The sequence below is a fragment of the Salminus brasiliensis genome, chromosome 19, assembly GCF_030463535.1.
Source record: "Salminus brasiliensis chromosome 19, fSalBra1.hap2, whole genome shotgun sequence".
NCBI classification, from domain to species: Eukaryota; Metazoa; Chordata; class Actinopteri; order Characiformes; family Bryconidae; genus Salminus; species Salminus brasiliensis.
Window position 1 is genome coordinate 15,050,209 of NC_132896.1, and position 20,949 is coordinate 15,071,157.

Here is a 20,949-nt window from a genome sequence, read left to right on the forward strand (position 1 = left end):
GCACATGCTCACCCTACTCCTCCATCTGAATGTTGTTGTTGTTGGAAGCCGAACCGTTTTAATGGCCCTATTCCACTTGTGTTTTTTGTGTGTCACGGTTTTGTGCCGATGAACTATTTCCCATGAGAAAACTGACTGTTGAACCTTTCAGTGATGAAGCATGTATTCTGGGCAGCAAATTCAAGCTTTCCACATTCCTCTGATACCATTTCTTTTTTTCTTTTCTATCTTTATTGTGTGTCACGCACAACTTCAAACCAGTCATCCCCATGCCCTTCAACCCTAAGCCTGTCTTTATGGGCGCTGCAGTCTGCAACTCTCCTGTCTGATCCAGTGATTGAGTAGGTTACAACTGAGAGAGCTTCAGAATCCTTTCAGAAGCGATTTAATGTTTTGCTGCCACGAGCAAAGCAGGTGTCTGTACCAGCTCCGCTGTGAGAAGACACCATTAAATTTGAAGTGACGGATGAATATGTCCTAAGTGTCATGCCTTATTGCATTAGCACATGTAAAAATAACACTCTGCAGAGCAGAGTGGGCCTCATATTAATCACCATTGTATTTATGGTGCTAAAAAGCAAGCTCCGTGTGCGTGTCTTGGAGACCACAGTGGATTTTAGGACCAGAATAAATGAGGCCATTAAGAAGAAGAACTCCAGCTGTGGTGTTCCCCGCAGCCTCGCGACCGGCTCTTATGTCTTCGCTCGCTTCTGATTTTCCTTTTCTTTTTTATTTATTTTTTAATCACACACCACAGACTGAGAACCTTAGACCGCCAGCTCTAGCTCCCACTTTTGAGCTTTTGCCCAGCGGGAAGGGTCTGTAGTCATGGAAGTTGAGAGTCTGAAGTTAATCAGCTGCATGACACCTTGATAGGGAGGCAAGTGATAAAACAAGGAAGAACTGAAGCTGATTAAATTAGGGAAGAAAAAAAGTTAATCATGGTAATTAATGAGAGTGTCTTACACTGCACAGTTTAATTAACCCTACGTTCCACCCTCCTATGCTTACACCCTGCCACCTTCTACCAGGGCAATTAATTGCCTGTGCTCGCATGCCAGGGGGGCAATTAATCGTCCTAGCTGCCCCAAGGCCGTGTCCTCTGTCACACTTGCGTGCACATGCGTCCTGTCCCGAGCAAAGAGGGCGTGTTTCTGTTTCGCTAACTGTTACATACGGCTGCGCTCTGAGCGAGGGAACACGCTGCCCTCCGGCCTCTAAATTTTCCTCCGGTGAAGGTTTGCTTAAGAAAACTGTGGGCATCCCTTTCCTCACGCGCCTGTCCTCGGTTTGACTCTTGTACTCTTGCGCTTTAATCACAGCAAGCACTTTGTCCTGTAAATGGCACCATTTTCTCTTTTATTTGCTCTCTCTAATACACATACAATTCTTCCAAGCCCGTCAAACATTAGCTGAATTTAAAGGCGCTCTCAGTCAGACACTTAATTACGCATTATTTCATTCAGATAGACTAGATGTTGCATTGTTCTTCAACAGCAGTCCTTTAGACTCTCTGCTCTAAAGTGATATTAAGCCCTGTGAGCCCTTTCATCTCTCGCACACTCTCTCCCTCTCTCTCACTCGCATGTGTGTGCTCTCTCCATCTCAGTAATGGAATGAATTTGCTATCCCATGTCCACATGCTTTATTCATGCAGGTCCCTTATCCTCCCTCCACACATTAGTTCTCTTTCACCTGCGTTCGTCAAATGGGCTTCCTCAGTGTTGGTATTGATCCTCATTATGGTTCTCCTGGGGAACATGCCTCAAATAAAGAGCGTGCTTCTTTCAGGCTAGGCTGTAGAGTTCACACAAATGCGTATGTGTGTATACACAGTCATATCATTGTGCACCTACCTTATAATCAGAATCACCCTTGGCTTGAATGACACTAGCGAAACATTGTAGCATGGACTGTACTGAGTAAAGAAAGGTGTTCATTCTATAGGTTAACTGGTCCAATGTGGTGTGTCATTTTATCTGTACCACTGAGTTCTCGTTCCCCTCTGCCTTGGGGCACCTCTGTTATGTCTTTGGGAGGCACTTAATGTCAAATCACGTCCTTTGCCCATGATGATCGTTTTGCACTCAGCTACAACTGTTATGCTCACTTATTCATATGTGCAGCAAACCCGGTCACAAGGTATCTGGGACATCCCGGGCCAAGTTGCATTTCATATCAGGGGTGGTCATAATATTCTGATGTGGCCGCAACCATGGGTGATAGTAATGGACTTCTTGCACATTGAGTGCCTCCCAATGGCATTACAGTGGTCCTTCATGGGGCAGTCATGCCAGAGGGGTACAACGACTTGGAGAGTGGACCAGTTAATCTCTATAATGAACACTATCCACCACCTAATACAGTCCATGCCACAATGTCTCGGTAGTGTCACCTGAACCAAAGGTGGTTACTCCCATTATTATGTAGGTGGTTATAATAATCTGATACACACACACACACACACACACACATATATATTTATATATATATATATATATATTATGATTAAATGTCCATTAGCAATTTGAACCATGACCATATACACACACATCTCCCAAACTGGCCTACATTACTTTTCCACCCCATCCCCACACACGCCTTATCCAACCAAGAGCTTCGTCTCGTTATAAAGAATTACTGGAGCTGAAAGGCTAGCAGTGTTAGTGAACCGAAAGAGGGATGGACAGAATGGATGGAATATATATTATATGAACTTCAGCAATACCCAGTAGTTATTGCAGTTAATACTTTTAGCCCAATTCCATTCTCTCCACTTTTTGTTTTGTTTTTTTGTTTTTTAAAGGTTTTATTCACATAGTGTTACAAAGCACTCAAGAGACTGATGCTCCATTAAGAAGTAAATAAACGGCTGCATGGCTAACTGAAGACACACTGAAGCACTGAAGGATTTAAATATTGGAAGCATTCCATCTGGCTTGGAAAATCTGCTTATAAACAAACAAAAAAACATTTTCTACGGACTACTTTTTATTTTTTTCTAAATCTACATGTACAGTTGAGGATCAGACATTTATTTGCACTCATCATGGACATGACTGTTATGGCAGTTTTGGGCTTTCAGTGATTTCTTTGATCATTTTTGTTTATTGTTTTCAAAAATGTTAAAAGTGCCTCTTAACTTTCTGTTGGTGATCATGGTTTGCTACAGCTGGTGGCTTCTCTGTTCTCACAATAAAAGGCTTTGTTGGATTGGCCAACACACAGTACAATGGCAACTTACAAGTCCAAAATGTCTCTTGGAGCCATTCCAGGATCTCCAGCTCAAACATCTGTACTTAAGTCACTTTGCCAAGTCTGGAAGAAGACCCAAACTGTCACCTTCAGCTTAGAGGAAATTGGTTCAGGTCAGGTACAACCACATTTCCCCAAGTCCCGACCTGGACTGTGTTTAAAATTCAGGGCCATGTCAGAAAACCAAGCTATTTCATTTAATTTTATATTTCAGTTCTATTAATTCTGCCAACATTATCCAACCAGAAATTTGCCAGAACCTTCTTAATGGCTATGAAAGCCTCTGGTCAAGGTGCCATATGATGATGATGATGATAACATACATGCATTTTGACCCTATGTTGATTTCAATGAAAGCATAAAAATAAAATCTTATCTTATATCTGTCCCAGAAATAAGAGCTCAAAGAATTATTGAAATTCAGTATTGCCTTGACATTCATGTCCTTGGTGATGGTATGTAGACTTCTGAACACACCTTATGAGCTTTACATTTGGAATTTTTTAAGATTAAAAAGATAAATTATAGGGGGAAATGAATGAATTTGCTTATAAGAATGACTTTATCTTTTTCTTCTATGTGATTTAATTTGAGATTCCCACCCACATTTTGGCCTGCCTTGTGATGATAGTAAATGTGAGTGCATCATCAATTTCTGTTCCAACATATTTCCTTGACTGTTAGGAAAACTTTCATCAGTAACATCAGTTTTCTCTCTGTCAGATGTTTCTCCTGGCAATGGCAGTGATGTATCCATTACTCTAAAAACAAATCATTTGCAGTTTTTAAATATACAGCAGTAAAGACCTCTTTCTAATAAAAAAAAAGTATTGAGCGCAGTTGTTGATTTGCTTTATGGATTCCAGTAATGGTGAGAGTCACTCATTTAGCATTGAACAGTGTTGATAAGATCCAATATCATAGTATTTTCCAAATATCATGGTATTTGGTGATTTTGAAGTTATCAATAAATGTAATGGCTTGCTGCTTCCTGAGTGCAGGTACTCAATACTAAACAAATGCCTTACAAACCTGACTTAATTTGATTGGTCAGAACACGGTTAAAGTCTAGAGCACACAGTAAATAATATGATTGATGTTGTTGTTGTTGTTGTGTGTCACACATTGGTTTAGGTCTTGAATATATGAAACTGTATCCAGTCATTCAGTTCTCATAGTTGATTAGTTGGATATGAGAGAAATGGGCAGATGTGATGGGGCCATAATGTCAAGGGCCAATTCATTATTGGCAGTGGGTAGCATTTACCAACAGTGGTGGGGCTAGCAATCAAAGCACAAACTGGTGTCAGGATGTTGGGCCTAAAGGTTCATCGATGAATGTGGGAAGCCAAGACTTTCAACCAGAGTAAGGAGTATGATGCTCTGGGTGGCTTTAGGCGTTCCTGTGGATCTTAACTTGACACCTACCTAAACACTCCTGGCTGAGGTACACTCCCTCATGGCAATGGTAATCCCCAAAGGCAGTGCCCTCTTTCAGCATGATGATACATCCTACCACACTGCACACATTATTCAGGGATGGTTTGAGACACATGACAAATTGTTCAAAGTGTTTCCTTGGCTTCCTAATTCCCCAGATCTCAGTCCAATCAGGCGTCTACAAGATGTGCTGATCCATGCTACTCCAGCTCACAATGTACTGGTCTTAAAGAATCTGCTGCTAACACCTTGGTGCAAGATGCCTCAGGGCATCTTTGGCGGTCTTGTACACTCTTAAAAATGAAGCTGCTACACAGGGTTCTTATAGTGATGCCTTAATATTGTTCTTTTTGGAATCAAACATGATTCTTTTTTTAAGAGAAGTATAAAGTACGCATGAAGAACCTTTAAAAGCTTAAAAGTAAACGTAAAGGTTCTTTACCAGTTTTACGATTTCATTCTCACATCTCTCTTGCAAAAAATGGTTCTTTATGGAATATTTTTTTTTCCATGGCATCACTTAAGGAACCCTTTGTAGCACTTTTAGATTTAAGTGTGTGTGTGTGTGTGTGTGTGTGTGTGTGTAGTCAAGGATTCAGTGAGTTAAGTCAGATGAGGAGTACTCACAACATTTTAGACCATTGTGGGTGGTCATAATGTAATGGCTCATCGGTGTGTCAGTACTGATTTAGTTTTGAGTTTTTTTTTGTTTTTTTTAAAAAACTGTAGCAAATCTGCTCCTGCACTAAAGGGTTCAATTACATTTTAGCTTTTGAAGGTTGGTATTTGTGCTCCTTGAAACAGGTTTGGATTGTTTTCAAAAAGCACCATGGAGAGGTATCTGCTTCTTAAAGTGATGCAGACAAATTGGTTTGTCAGTTTGAGATTAATGCAATGCGTTTTCTTGCCAGTCTATACTCTGCTCCTCAGCTTCTCTAAAATTCAGCTGCAAGATTTTTTTCTAACGCCTACAGGATAGAGCACATTAATTCTGTCTTCATGATGCTTCATGATGCTTTCCCATAAAGTTCCTTGTTGATTTTAACATCCTCTTTATTACTTATAAAGTAATTCTTGATCTCATTTAACTGCCATTTTATGTCCATATTCACCACATGAAGCACTTGTGGGACAGATCTTATTGTTCCAGACAGATTTAACGGACATGAGAATGAGGCAAAATTTCTTTCAATTATATACAGTCAAGTGAAAAAGCATGTCCTCTTTAAATTATACAGTTTTATGTATCAGGCCTTAAAAAAAACTACAAAAAAATCTGGGGCTCTATTATTTATCTTCTGGCGAGCCATCAACTATGCACTGTGCAGCTTGATTTAGGGCGTCAGTGTGTGTTTGCTATTGTAACGATGAAAAAGTGTGCCTCACGCAGTGCGAAATGTGCAAAAGTCACGTACTAAGTCTCTTTATTAATCATGGGTGCATTTTGGGCATAACGTACAATAAACCAATCCCTTTAAGAGCCGGGTGCGGATTGCAATTTAAATCGTGCATCGCACATGGTCAATACACCAGAAATTTACCTGGAATCACCTCATTTCGAGACCACCACGCCCATCGGTGTAGATATATTCTCAACCACTGTTGCTATTTTACAGACGCAAGCGGAAGGCGTGAAAATAGACTGTTGGCGGGGTAAAGGATAGCAATAAGCATCGGTATGCGCCTTGTGCAGGGTGTAAGATGGGGCCCCTGGTCCTTAATGTCTTATAATTAGGTAAATGCAACCTCAAATAAAGACCACCCAAGATTCTACAGTGTCAAAAGGCATGAGCGCAGTGTGTGAACCATTAAGCACACCCTTTCTGCATCCATATGAATCGAGTGCAAGTAGCAGCATAGAGCTGCTAATTCAGGGTTAAAGTTTTGGCGGTTTGCTGGAGTATTCAGGTGTGTGTTAACACTACACCAAGTGGGAAAGACATCAGAAGTGATGTCTTAGAAGCAATTGTTGCTGCCCGTCAATCTGGGAAGGATTGTAAGGTAATTTCCAAACATCTGGAGTCCATCATTCTACAGTGAGGAAGATCCTCAGAGAAACTGCAAAAAACCTAAGGCCTCAGTTAGCATGTTAAATGTTCAAGTTCAAGATGGTACAATTAGACAAAGACTGAACAATTAGGCAGACAAGACCAAAGTGGAGATGCGTGGCCATACTGCATAGTGCCACATTCAGTGAAACGCAAACACAGGATATCAGCACAAACTCCTCAAACCAACTGTCAAGCATGATGGTGGAGGGGTGCTGATTTGGGCTTTTTTTCTCTCTCCAGTCCCAAGACCTTCTCTATATACCAAAGTATTCTAGAGTCAAACGTGAGGCTAACTATCTAACAGCTAAAGCCTGGCCAAAATCAGGTCATGCAGAAGGACAGTGATCCCAAGCATGCCAGCATATCTACAACCGAATGACTGAAAAAAAAAAAGAATTAAGATGTTGCAGTGACCCAGTCAAAGTCCAGACCTCAACTCAACTGAAATTCTATGTTAGGACCCTAAGAGAGCTGTACATAAACAAATGCCAACAACCCTCAATTGCTTCCAGTTGTTGCTGCTGAAGGTTCTACAAGCGATTATGCCATGGGGTGTACTTTTTTTTCAGTTTTACACCTGGCTTTTCCATTTAGACTTTATTGTTGTTGAATAAATTGTTGTGTGGTGTTATTCACCTAAGGTTGTGTTTACTTCATACCTGAAGGTCCAGGATTTTTGTGTGTGTGTGAAAAACAGAATTCAAAGAATTGTCCTTTGTTTTTTACACATTATGATTAATTGTACTTTAACTGAATATTCAAAGTCAAATGTTTTTTTTGGTTGGTTGGTGTTTTTTTTTTTAAGGACATTACATGGATTTCTTTGAAGCCATTTTAAAGACATGATGCTATGTGTAGAGCTTTCCCTATGCTCCTTTTGAATCTTTTAGACCTCCTGTCATAAAGGGTACATTATGGGAGCATCAACGTGATAAGGAACTTCAATATTCCTCTGAAGTATTGAATAAGTCATCTTGTCCAGGGGAGGCCGTATGCCCCCATCGTAGTGATGTACAGCAACCATTTTGTTCCCCGGTACTCTTCTTTTATCAGTCACCGTAGGGAAAAGAGAGGATTTAATTGGACTGCTTGACTTCAGGATGATTAGATCGCTGGGCTTCAGCAGGCCGGACTGTCAATTTGGCCCGCACATCAAAGTGAATGCTCTTGCCCCTTGTGTTAAACGCATGGCATTCTCTGTGAACCAAGGCTTTGCTTTGGAAAGAGTTACCAAAGCACTCGCCTTTTAAAAGGCTCTTCTTTTCGCTCGGAGACAATTTTCCAGTCTTCTAACGGGCTCACTTATGATAATGAAACATCTAGACAAAGAGCGCTACCTTCTGCTTTTGCTCGCCCATTGTTGCTAGCGTCGCTTGGCGCTCTTTGAATGTCTTGTGTGTCTGTAGTCCCAATATACTTCCATCACCTCTCATTACAGCTGCCAGTCTTTCTCCCCCACTGTGACACACTGTCTCTCGCTCTCTCTCTCGCTCTCTCTCTATCTCTCGCCGGCTCCCTCTCTCTCCATTATGTATCTGCCTGCTATCTGCCATCTAGCACACACTGTGTCTCCTTGTTAGAACTCCCTTTTAATCGCCATGTTTCTGCTGTGAAAACTAGGGGAACAAAGTGAGGATTGCTGCAGCAGTGCTGAAACCTCTTTGCTGGAGGGGTTGCTTTGATGACATTCTCCCACTAACCACTAACTCATATTATTAACCCATATACAATCCATATTTAATTAAGAATCCCCCCTTCTTGTTTACTCAGCTGAGAAGGAGCCAGGTTGATATGAGGTTACTATTAATAAGCAAGTCAGGAGGGACTCTGCATTCAGGGACTTTTTGTTTCTCATTTCATTAGAGGAAGTTCTCTGTCTTTTTCCTTTTTTCATTCATTTTCTTTCATTTAAATGCAACATGCCAGCCTAACGGTAACGCCATCTGCCGTGACGAAGATTATTTGCGGTCTGTGGCCAAAAATGTTTGACTCTCCCATACCAGAAGCAATTTTTGTGGGTTTTTTTGTGTGTTGACATAGAAACGGCAACAATTCTGTCATTGTCCGAGGCAAAAGTCCTGAAATGACTAACTTAATAAATCATGCTTTGCATAAAGTTCGCCCTAAGTGTATTAGCCTGCAAGACTGTGTGCTTCATTGTCTTGATTGTGACGTACTCCTAATGGAAAAGGGTTTTTGGGGATTGTGTTTTTAATTAGTAGTGCTCTTTTTTTTGAAGGATGGTTTTGTATTGTGGAACTTAATGAGTCTCCAGCATATCTGTCATCAACTCCATTCACCTAAATGACCATGTCTGTGCTTCAGTACTGAGTGTTCCACAAGAACAGAAGCTTACAAGGACTGCACTGTTACGTAAAGATAAAGTGTTGTTTTCTCTGCTTTGGTAACCTTGCTGGAGTTTGTGAACAATTGGGCTCGATAATTACCTGATGTGTTGAGTCAAGCATTTTAGTGCAGCAGAAAAAAAGTATTGTTGGCCCTTCATGAGTGTGTTTAAGGAGGTCATACTCAAATCATGTTGTTTAGAGAAGGCGCAAACCCATTTTTGTGACCTTGAACAAAACCAAGCCATTCAATATATGTCAATGACTGCAGTGGATGTATAGTGGGGATGTAATGGTGTTTGATACAATGTAGAGGGAAAAAGAAGTGAAAACTACTAGATACATAAGACTTTTAGACAGTTGTGCAGGTCACGGTTTGTTGCACTGTATAGTTAGAACAGCTTGCATTTGTGAAATTTGGTTCTCCGCTGCTTTTGTGTCCTAATTGTGGACACCCATTCTTATGAAGTTAAGTTGCATCCATTGCTGACACAGATGAGCAAATGGTGACCGTCTGCTTTATGCAATCAAATCTAAAAGATTTAGTGGTGGTGTAAGTCTGGTGTAAAACGTTTAATCATGTTAATCACAAATATTTATAATCATGATTAATCACTGGGTAAAATGCTAGCTAGCACAGCCTTGAATTTCTGTGCGGGAGAACAAATGGCCCTGAGTAGAAATAAATGTGTGGCATGTGTAACAAACTGGCCAGAGTAATCCATTTTTAAATGGATTCAGGTAGTTAGCTATCAGATTTAATCCATATTTCAGCATGTGTACTATATAATGTCCTGTTTAAACTTAACAGTAGCAACACTGTGTTTACATCACTAAATAAAGGTGACACTGATATGTCACTAGGCTTTGCAATTTTTCTTCCTAACGGGAGGAAGTTGGGGCCAAACCTTTGGCAAAAAAATGACACATTAAAGTTTGCTTTTGACCAGTGGTGTGTGATAACATGGTAATGTTGACGGATTGATTTTGGAAAGGTAATTATTTGACCTGTTGCCAAGTAACACTCATTACTCGATGCCCATTTACTATTGACTGCATAGCCTTATGATGGTCATCCCACCTTTAACCTCAACTGCAATTCTTTCGCATCCCACTATTTACCAGAATACCTGTGATTTTCAAAAAGGCATTAAGTACCTCAGATCTACATTTTGCTCTGTTTTGTGTTGGATTGGAACAAAATCCAGTACATTTATAATAGCATTGCAGTAAATTTGGAGCTTTGCTTTTTTATGAAAAATTAGAACCTTTTTGGGGCAACATGTATTATGTATAATACTTAAGTTGTATTTCTAGTCATTTTGTGCCATTATCCTGCATAATCAAGGCTCAGATCTAGTATTAAGGCCAAAATGTTCTACCAAGACCTCTAGTTACAGTAGTAGTTAACCTGTAACCAGTTCATTAATTACAGTTCAGTAATTTTGGAACTGGCTGGAAACTGATCGGGTCAGATGGCTCCTATTTCTTCCAAACAGAACCTGCTTTAAAGATATTGAGGAAAAAGACCCATCTGTGTGACTGACCAGTGAGACTTCCTCAAACAAGCCTTCATTGGTTCTGGCATTAGGTTCTAACTTTGCTAGCTTTGTTTCTGTTTTTAAAATGGACATGGAAGTATTTAGCAAACCGCAATATTCTGACCGCACGTTTTAAACACGGTCCTTTGTGACTGCAAAAAAATTAGATGTCCTTCAGGAAGAAGGGCTGATTCCACTGCAACATTTATATGAGTCCAGGTGATTATATTGCTAGCCTTAAGCCTTATCTGTCAAGGTTTGAGTTGACTGACCCTTAAAGACCTGTTAGTATTTCACCTTCTGTGGGTATTTTTGCATCAAATTACTGACTCAGTCACTAAATTGAGTGTCTGGGGCAAGTGACAACATGCCATAGTCATGATAAGCCACAAAAATTCAGAACCTAGCTTTAAGGCAAATCCCTCCTCACAGCGGCCGAATGAAATGCGGGTCTCGGTTGACATGGTGCCTTCAGGAAGGTTTGCCAGCTAAAGGTCAGTGTAGCTCTCCCTGTCATAATTAGATTACTGATTAGTAGCTGCCTGTGAATTCCAGCCACTGAGAAGGCATTCGGGTTGGACGCAGGGGAAATGGCACCCAGTGTTGACTTTGTCAGCTGTACATTAAGCTTTCTCTCTGGCTCTTCTGGCAGCGAGCAAGAATGGCGATCTCATTTATCACAAGTCTCACAGGCATGATGACTGCCATATTCCCACCACCCACACACACACACACAAGCACATACAGACATATATACACACATACACAAACCCTTTGCTAAATGGGCTCTCCTCCAGTCCCTTACTCTCATGCTAGCACAGGCAGCCAAGCATGCACAGGCACTCACAGTGCACCAATGAGTTATTGAATGATTGACACTCGCCATGCAGCCTTTCTATAAATGGTCTTTGGTATTCATCAAAAGAATGCCACCGTGAGTGGTGGGCCGAGAAATATGTACCGATCCTGATTTCGCCTACGTTTTCTTTTTTTTTTCTTTTTTTTTTTTCCTCCTCTCCTCAATCCATAACCCTCTGTCCTCTCTCCTGTCTGTTTGTTATTCCAGAGAGGGATCCCGATCGGCACATTCTGTAAAGATTTCAACGAGAAAACCAAAGACCTCAAAGAAGGCATCCCTCTGCCTGTCAAGATCAACGTCAAGGTAATATGCTGACTCGTTTGCAAAACAGTGTTCATTTGGTTTCTCCATCGAGCGACCAGTCGTATCCGATATGTCCGAGTGGCCGCGGTATTGTGGTGGATTATCGCTATTGATCTATCTGGGCTGGCCCATCTTCATTTATGCTGTTTTTATGACTCCTCATGTACAATTCTACCCCAGTCGTGATAAGCAGCAGCCATCAATGCGGTATGAGTGTTAAAGTGTAGATTGGGCCTCACACAGTTATTACGTTCAGATGGAAGCATTGACTGTAATGGAATCGACTGGTGTGCCAAGCATCTCTAAGCTGACCGTGACTTTAAAATACAGAGCCGCAGAGGTGCAGTGCGCTCAGGTTTCACTCTGCCTCAAGTTGCCTGCCCTTGTTTATTGTAATGTATTTGCCAACGACAGTGTTATCATTTCAGCTCTTTGAGTTATTACTGGTAATGTACGCAGTTCAGCACTTAGTAAAGTAATGGAGGCAGCTGAAGGATATGCCTCTTGGGTGCATTAGGAGCGTTTCACCTGGCACCTTTAATCTCTTTCCCTCTTTCTCGTTTGCTCTCTCTCTCTCTCTCTCTCTCTCTCTCTCTCTCTCTCTCTCTCTCTCTCTCTCTCTCTCTCTCTCTCTCTCCCCCTCCCTCCCCCTCCCTCCCTCAGTGTAATTGTTGCTTCTGCTCTTCTTCTCTCCTCCTTATTTTTGTTACCTACCTGGAGAGAAAGAAAAAAAATAGCAAGGGAAAGGGGAGAGGGGGCATCATCTCAATCTTTTAAATAAAGATAGATTCACAGGCGTTGGTGCTGCCTGCAGAATCAATGGCAGAGTACTAGGTTGAAAGGCCCATTACAGAAGTCATGAAGAATGTCTTTTCATTATAATGGGGTCGCTGATGACAAATTTTAAAGGTCCTTAACTGACTATGTGAAGTGAAGTTCTAGGTGCAGCTCCCTGTTTCATTTCTTTTATGTTCCACTGCTTGGGTTAAGCACACCGCCTGAGTAGGTTTCACTGAAAACTCATGCACTGCAACCTTCTGTCATTTCAAGTCAACTGGGTGAACGATATCGCAATTTAGATGCCAGCAAAAGCCAGCCTTAAAAAATAAGGAACGTTTCCTATTTCCTTCATGACGGTACCTATGTAAAGCACAGCTACAGTCTGAAAAAAAAGGACCAAGTGTGTGTTTAATAAGTGAATGTTCTTGGGCTTGTCTTGCTGTGATTTGAGTCTGGGGCCTTATGTGAATGAGGGCTAGCTTTGGATATTTTCAGCAATACTGTCAACTTTCGATTTAATCCCCTTGAGTTTTCCTGTCAGTGATGGCAGTTGCGAAAGCCTGAAGGCAGAAAATGTCAGGCTCTGTTGTCTCTGTGGTGTTCAAGGTACGGCAGCAGTGGTCCCTGACCTAGCTGTGAGACATTTTCAAAGGTGCACAGAGTGAGAACAATCCCTTTTCTACAGTTTCTACATTTTGAGCTGCCTTTTTTTTTGAGTTTTAAAGCTACGCACAGTGAGCGTGAATTTTTAGAACAACCTGAAGCTCGATTTACTGTAAAGCCTAAAAAAAAATGGGACTGAAAGCCTCCCGGGAAATGTCATGCTTTGTTTTTCTTATATTCACTCAAAGGCTCGATTCATAGCCTGTTTCTTCTTATTACTAGGATGTGAATTAACTATTACACCTAAATATTAAAAGTTTTTCCATCATGTTTAAATATCTGCAGTAATTTCCAATGAGGCTGAACATTTATGATGCATATTTTGAGGGCAAAATATATGGAATTATTACCCCAGTCCTCTAACAGAGCTATAAACTATTCCAATGTTTCAGCTTATCTACTCACCTCGTAAAGCGCAGACTTCGCTATGTTTTCATTGCTTCAATTATCTGAAGTAGTGAGGTGCCAGGGAATCGAACAGTGATTTTATGCATTGCGTTTTTAAGCTTTGCTGCAAGAAGAATGTGCGTGCCTTTAATTTAGTGAGCAAATCACGAATGTATGATCTAAAATAACAGTAAACCTGCATCCTTAGTTTATACCATTTTAGTTTGTTGTGCAATGCAAGGCCTGTGTTCTGAGCTAGTTCTCTTAAAAAACAGTGCCGGGTGGTTCATATTTACTTTGGTGGTGTTTTTCGTTGTTAAAATCAAATCCGTTTGAAATCCAGATAACCTGCTGGTCACTCGAAAAGCAGAAACAACTGAAGGAACATGCAGAAATTGAGTGAACAGGACAGCTGATCCACTTCAGCATCATCAGATTTGACGTTGATTATTGATGAAGTCTGCCAATAACATTTGCTTCAAAGCAGACCTCTGCACTGCTGATAGCCAATCTCAGTCGCTGCAAAGCTCCAGTCTAATTTTACGTCCTAACTTCATAATTTTACATCCAGTACAGAATAGTAGAGACTATTAAAAACCAAGAGTAAAATTGAGAGTAGAGATGGCCTCCTTAATATTAATCGTCCTGTTGGTGCATACAAGCGGTGACATCACTCTAAAACACTTAAAAAGACCTTGGTAGCGTACACATGTATTTTCTGCAGCAAGATGATGCCACTTATGGTTAAAGCCACTTGTTTGTTCAAACAATTTGGAAAGAAATTGTAGTCAGCAAGAGTCCATCAAAGTTGTTTATACACTGGTAACACTTGTTAAATCCATCATTAAGAAAATTAAGAATTTATGGCACATGTGTAAATCTGCCTAGAGCAACCACCCTCACAAACCGAGTGACTCTGCAAGAAGGAGACCAGTGAGGAAGCCCAGCAAAACTGCTCTGACTGGTAAACAACCCAGGCATCCCATCTCAGCTGCTGAAGCTTTTAACTCCTACAGATTAGTCATAGGTGGCCTCTCTCACTATCTCTCCTTTTATGCATGGAGACTCTGAAGGTGAGTTTGTGAGGATGGCTTGTTCAAACCACCTCTTTTTTTCTGCATTCACCGCCAATTTGATCAGCCCCTCCTACCATATTGGAGCATTTTGCTGTTCTATAATTACAGACTGGAGTTTGGCCTGTTTAGCTTCCAGTCAACTCATTGTTTAATGGTTCTCATCTGTTGCTGCACAGCTAGTGTTGAACATCCTCCAGTCCTTCATCAGGACGCTGCCCACAGGAAGCTGTGGGCTGGATATTTCTGGTTGGTGGATGCTATTCTCAGTCCAGCACACTAACGCACCACCACCCTAACAGTGTCACTGCAGTGTTGAGAATGACCCACCACCCAAATAAAACCTGCTCTGTGGTGGTCTTGTGGGGTCCTGACCAGTAAAGAACAGGGTGAAAGGAGGCTAACAAAGTACTACAAAGAAAAAGATGGACTATAGTCCATATTGTCCATAATTATAGAAGTATACAGTACTCCTGTATGGTGAGTGGAGTATGGTATGTTATATAGCAGCATGGTTATTAAAAAACAAAAAAAAAAACTCTGGTTATGGCTGTGTTTATCAATAACTCAATAAAAGAATACTTGTCTTACCACATGGACCAGCTGTGTTTTCAGCTCCAGCATGAGTTGAAATCATCCTTCTTTCAGTGCACTTCTAACTGGTGTTTTTTGGCAACCTGAAGCAGGATTCATTTAGTTGCTCACCAGTGGTTTGCACCTTGCTAATCAGCCATGAATTCCATTTTTATCCTGGGTCTTTCTGATGTTGCTGTCATGAATACTAACACTGGTTAGTAGAGAGAGGCCAGTGGAGCACTTGGACGTGGTTCTGTCTTTTTTTTTTTTTTTTTTTTTACCCCCCCCCCCCCCCCCCCCCCTCCATACACTCCATGGGTGACTTCGCACCTTGCCATTGGAGAGATTTTGTCAGAACGATCCGTTCTGAGAAGATTCACTACTGAACTACAATTCCTTCCATTTGTCTGTATGGCTCTGACCATGGTTCAGTGGAGCGCCCAGAGGCTGGGGAATGACTTTGTGCCCCTTGTCCAGACTGATAGTCCTAAACAATATTCTGCTGAGGTCTGAAGAAATGTCTTTGGATCGTGCTCCCAGAAGCAATACCCTGCCAACTTCACTCTGTTCATAGCAGCCACAGTTACTCAATTGTTTTTACTTGGACAGCATCGGTCTAAAGCACATCGAATTGTTTACCAAAGCAGTCCAGCTGCTCACTTTAATTGGGTTGATGGGGTTAATATTCACAAATGATTCCAATACCATTGCAACTGCTGCCCACAGTAAGAATGGAGGAAACTTTAAAAGGGACGACTACTACACTTTTAGCTGTAGGCTCCTGTGTAAATGCACTAATGCTCCTCTGTGTTCTTGGATCCTTTCTTGGATTTGATATTTAAAGACTCTGACCTAAAGTGACCCTCACCCTTAAACCTGTTAGAATTAGGAAGGATTTTTCATCAAGAAGACAAGATTTTTCATTTCCACAGCCCTGTCTAGGTGGGCAATATGATAACAAAATATTATATCATGATATTTAAAGGCAGTTTCAATACACAATATTTATTGTGATGTTTTGACATGCAAAATCTGTTATGACGTGCAGTTGGTCAGTATAATTTAAGCAGTGGCGATATCTACGAACCGCTTGTATCACAATAACCAAACGATAACCACACTCTTTTGAACAAAATAAGCTTCTGTAAGATAAGTATCTGTTGTGCCTACTTAACATCAGATTAGCTGCCCAATTAAAAATAAACTCAAACTGGTCTTTATAGATCAGTTTGTTCACAGACCTGATAGTCTTGACCAACACATGCTAACAATAACTTGTTGCCTATAACAGCTGTTAAGCCACAGTGCTCTTCATAGCAAATGGTGGCTAATGGTATTGACATGATTGGCCCGGTTTATAGTTTTGTTGGCCACCAGAACTCACCACAGCAGTTACTGTAGTCATTCAGTATCAATCAAGTCTTGGATCTTTAGGGTTGTTTAGATATTTGCAAGTTTTTCTAATCAGCCCCTAACGTGAAAAGGGGCAAATACTTTTTCACAGATGTGTTCTCTGCTGTTTCTCTGAGCTCTTCAGACCCGTTGAATAAGAATCACTTAGTTTATGCAAACAGGGAGGCCTGCTGTCAAAAATAAACATTTATAAATAAATTCCTGAATATAATGATTTTTTTTTAATGTTTTTTTTTTTTTTTTGTTTGTTTTTTAATCCTGCTTGTGCCTTTGAATGATGTTCCTCTACGTGAGTGGCTTATGCAAAAATGTGCCGGCACTTTAAAACAAAGGAGGAAATGCCCATAATGATTTAAGAGGCTAAATGCAAAGCAGGGCCTAAAGCAACTGTCGCTTCACAGCCAGGCTGATGAGGGATCTGCAGGAGCGAGAGATTAGCCTGGCTGGCCTCAGTTAAGTGGTGGCCGGCTTGGTGGGTGTGAGTTTCTGGTTGACGGTGCTAGCTTTAGGGTTTAGCTGGATGGCTGCAGTCGATTTTGGCCGTGCTGTCTTCCCGCGTTGGGCTCCCTGTGAAGTCCCAGTGGCCCCATTAAGCTGTCTGCCGCGCGCTCATTGTCTTTGATCCTCTCTGTGACGTCTAATCCGTGCCTTAAAGCTTCAGTTGCAGCAGGCCGGGCAATTGTGTGTGTGTGTGTGTGTGTGTGTGTGTGTGTGTGTGTGTGTGTGTGTGTGTGTGTGTGCACGCGTATACTAGCTTCACTGGCCACAGAGTCTATGAAAGGCTGTCAGAAGCTGTGGATAGCAATTAAGATTCTTGCAGGATTCGGAGGCACTATTGGATGCGATAGGATGCTGGCTCATCTTCCTGCAGAAGCCAGAGTGTCACTAATGGCTGTCTGTGTTCGCAAAGAGAGTGATGCGTTAGTTTTGGATTGGGATAACAACCATAACATTTTGTAAATGTCAACAGTGAGGCATTTTATATATTGTAAAAATACTCAAATGCAACACACCAGTATTAAGCACTGTGATGCGACAATATTTTAGAATACAATGTGATTTATATACAATATGTTTAACATATTTAAATACATGGACATTTGATCTTCATTCAATCAATATTAAAAGATGGAGGTAATATAGCTAAACATAAAACTGAAGAAACATCTTTTAAAAATCATTTGTCAAATGCAATGAATAGAAAAATAGGTTTCTTCTGAGGAAAGACACCACAGCAACACATGTATTACTGCTTAAAATGCCTAGAATTAGAATCACGTGCAGCACTTCACCGTCAGATGATTAGAACATGATTAAATAGAATTTTGGTGGAGCCTGTCTTACTTAAACCTCAGACATTATGGGCCTTAACTTGCATTTACACCTGACATTAACATGTGTTTTATATCCAGATTGTATTTGGATCTACACTGACCGGATTCTGTTTACACTCGTCATTAAAATGTGTCCGCAGTGGGGCCAGATAAGATCCAATTTCCCTGTCCTGCATACAAAAAACTCACCAACATGCAGGATTTCTGTGTTACTTCCTGTAAACAACGGTTCTCAACAAAAATTGGATGAGCGTCATCTCTGACCGCCTCCAGTTATGGTTTGAGTGATCTGATGGTAAGATCTGAGGGATCTTATCACAACGCATCTTCAGAGTGTTTACACCTGGCTTACAAGTGAATGCATACAAGTGAAGTCCGAATGTGATCCGAACACCAAAAATGCTGTTAATGCCAGGCTCTAGTTTGATCTTGATTGTTGAAGTGAGTGGGATCGTCATGGGGGGTCCAAAGAGATCTCCGAGATCTTCAGAAAGGAGGTTGTGGGTGCAGGTGAGTCTAGGGTAGGAATTTTAAATGATTTCAGAATGCTTAGAAATTGTTCCACTGTCTGCAAAATAATTTACAAGTGAAACAACTGCCAACAGCAGACCACAAAATGTGTAAAGAAGCCCTCAAAAGTCCTAAAATGTCATCATGAGACATACATGTAGCTCTTGCCACAGTCTAAGAACTGCATCTACCATCAGAAAGAGGCTGCATAGGTTTGATTGTCATGGAAGGTGTGCAAGGAGGAAACACTTGTCTTTTTAAAATTATCGAGGTAAGACAATAAGGCTTTCCTCCTTGCACAACTCCTGTGATTCTGTATTTTCATCTGTTCGTCTATGATTCTATCTGTTGGCAATTTTAAGGATACTATCCTTCATCACTGCTTGTTCAGTTAACTTACAATGGGCAACATTTTGTCTTTTTTTTTTTTTTTTTTTTTTTTCTCAGTTTTTCAAAGATGTACCAAACCAAAGTTTCTTTTTCTCCTTTTTCCAGCCGGACAGAACGTATGACTTGAAGATCGGGCTGCCCACTGTGTCTTACTTCTTGAAACAAGCCGCAGGCATCGAGAAAGGAGCTGGGAAAACTGGTAAGCCTGTCATATTATAACCACAGCTGTGGTCATACATCGTCCCAGTCGTCTTCCAGCTCACTGCAACCCATTTGTACGCCTCAGTCCTGGCTTATGTTTCAGTAATGGACAGGCTTTCCCCACAGGGTGTTTGGGTTCAGAGTGCTGTATTTTATTTTTGATTGATGATATATTTATAGTGAGCCATGCTAGAAGAAAGGAGACAGTGAAATTGTTGGAGAAAATCCGTGGCATAAGGTTCTGCATGGAAAGAGAATTAAAGATTTTGCCTCATTTTCCTACATTCTGCTGCCCTTCAATTATTCCCTCTTTTAACGCCCACTCTCTTCGTCTTTCCCTCTATACTTCTCTTTCTTTTTTCTTCTGCCACGACACCCCCCCCTCCCTCCAGCCCCCCGCTCGTGCTCACTCTCGTGCACCATTAGACTCTCTGGCTCTTGATCTCATGTTTCTCACTTTGCCTGTTCCTGACTCTATCGCTCGCTCTCCTAACCAGCTGTGTATGTGTCTCTGTTGCACTCACCAGGGCATGAGATAGCCGGGATGGTGTCTGTAAGGGCAGTGTATGAGATAGCACAGGTCAAGGCCCAGGACGAATGCTTCCAGCTACGGGATGCCTCCCTTCAGACAGTGGTCAAGAGCATTATCGGCTCAGCCAAATCCCTGGGCATCAAAATTGTCAACGAGTAAGAAAACACAACACCACCACTCACACGCGGCTAGTTCCCGATCCTGGAAAGCGTACAGAACAGGAAAAATTAGATTTATGAATACAATAAATCAAGTGTAAAACAAACAGGACATATAACACATTAGATGCAATACATGCAGGGCATCCAATAAATCCTATATATTACATACTGTACATACAAGAAATTTGGTGCAGAACATGCATACAAGACATCAGGTATAGTACATACCAGACTTCAAAAAAATCAGATGCAGTACATACTGGACGCAGAAAAAAACAGATGAAATGCATAGAGGACATACACAGTCAGATTCAGTACATACAGAATGTAAAATAAACGGGATGCAAAAAATCAATTGCTCATCAGATGCAATGCTTGTATGGCGTCCAATAAGTCACATATATTGTATAATGAACATACAGATGCAGTACATACAGGTTAAAGGTAACAATCAGGTACACTATATACAGGCTATAGAGGACATCAGATCCAATATACAAGACAGGTGAAATACTTACCAGACATCAAATAAATAACATGCAGTATATACTAGACATCCAAGAAAGCAGTCAAAGTACATACTGGACATGCACAGCCTCAGATGAAATGCATACCGGATCTAAAATAAATGACATTATTATGTGCATACTTGCAATACAGGGTATATAGCAAGTATACAGAAGAACATGTATAACCCAACCTGGAAACTTTACAGGAAGAGGAAAACCCCTTCTTAACTTTCAATGGAAGTCAATGTAAAAACAAATAAATACTTCAGATCATATTCTAATATTTGGTCCATTCATCCAGAATTATTTACACAGGTTATGGGGCAGCTACAGAGTTCAAAGGATGGAGAAAACTAAACGGACAAAAATTGAGATGTTTTTCATTGGACATCAGTGTCATATAAGGTCCAGTACCAATCATAAATATTAACATAGCCTTTAATTAAAGCAAGATGTCAAGGATACATAATAGCACATATAGTTTCTCCCCAATGTACGATTATCCACTAATCAAAATCTGACTGATTGTGGATTAATATAATTCCATTTCCCAGGTCTAGTACATTTGGTGTTGGTATGTTTTGATTGAAAATGATTAAATAAAAAAAAATAATAATAATAAAAAT

General features: G+C 40.8%; 1 protein-coding gene across 2 annotated transcripts in view; it reads left to right on the top strand.

Moving 5' to 3' along the window:
- mrpl11 (mitochondrial ribosomal protein L11) overlaps positions 1-20,949 on the top strand; it is a 47,445-nt gene that overhangs the window by 25,763 nt on the left and 733 nt on the right. For both annotated transcript variants that reach the window (XM_072663670.1, XM_072663669.1), the window contains exons 3-5: positions 11,699-11,794; positions 19,026-19,119; positions 19,649-19,808. In XM_072663670.1, the coding sequence (XP_072519771.1) occupies positions 11,699-11,794; positions 19,026-19,119; positions 19,649-19,808 (350 nt within the window). The remainder of the gene's footprint in view (positions 1-11,698; positions 11,795-19,025; positions 19,120-19,648; positions 19,809-20,949) is intronic.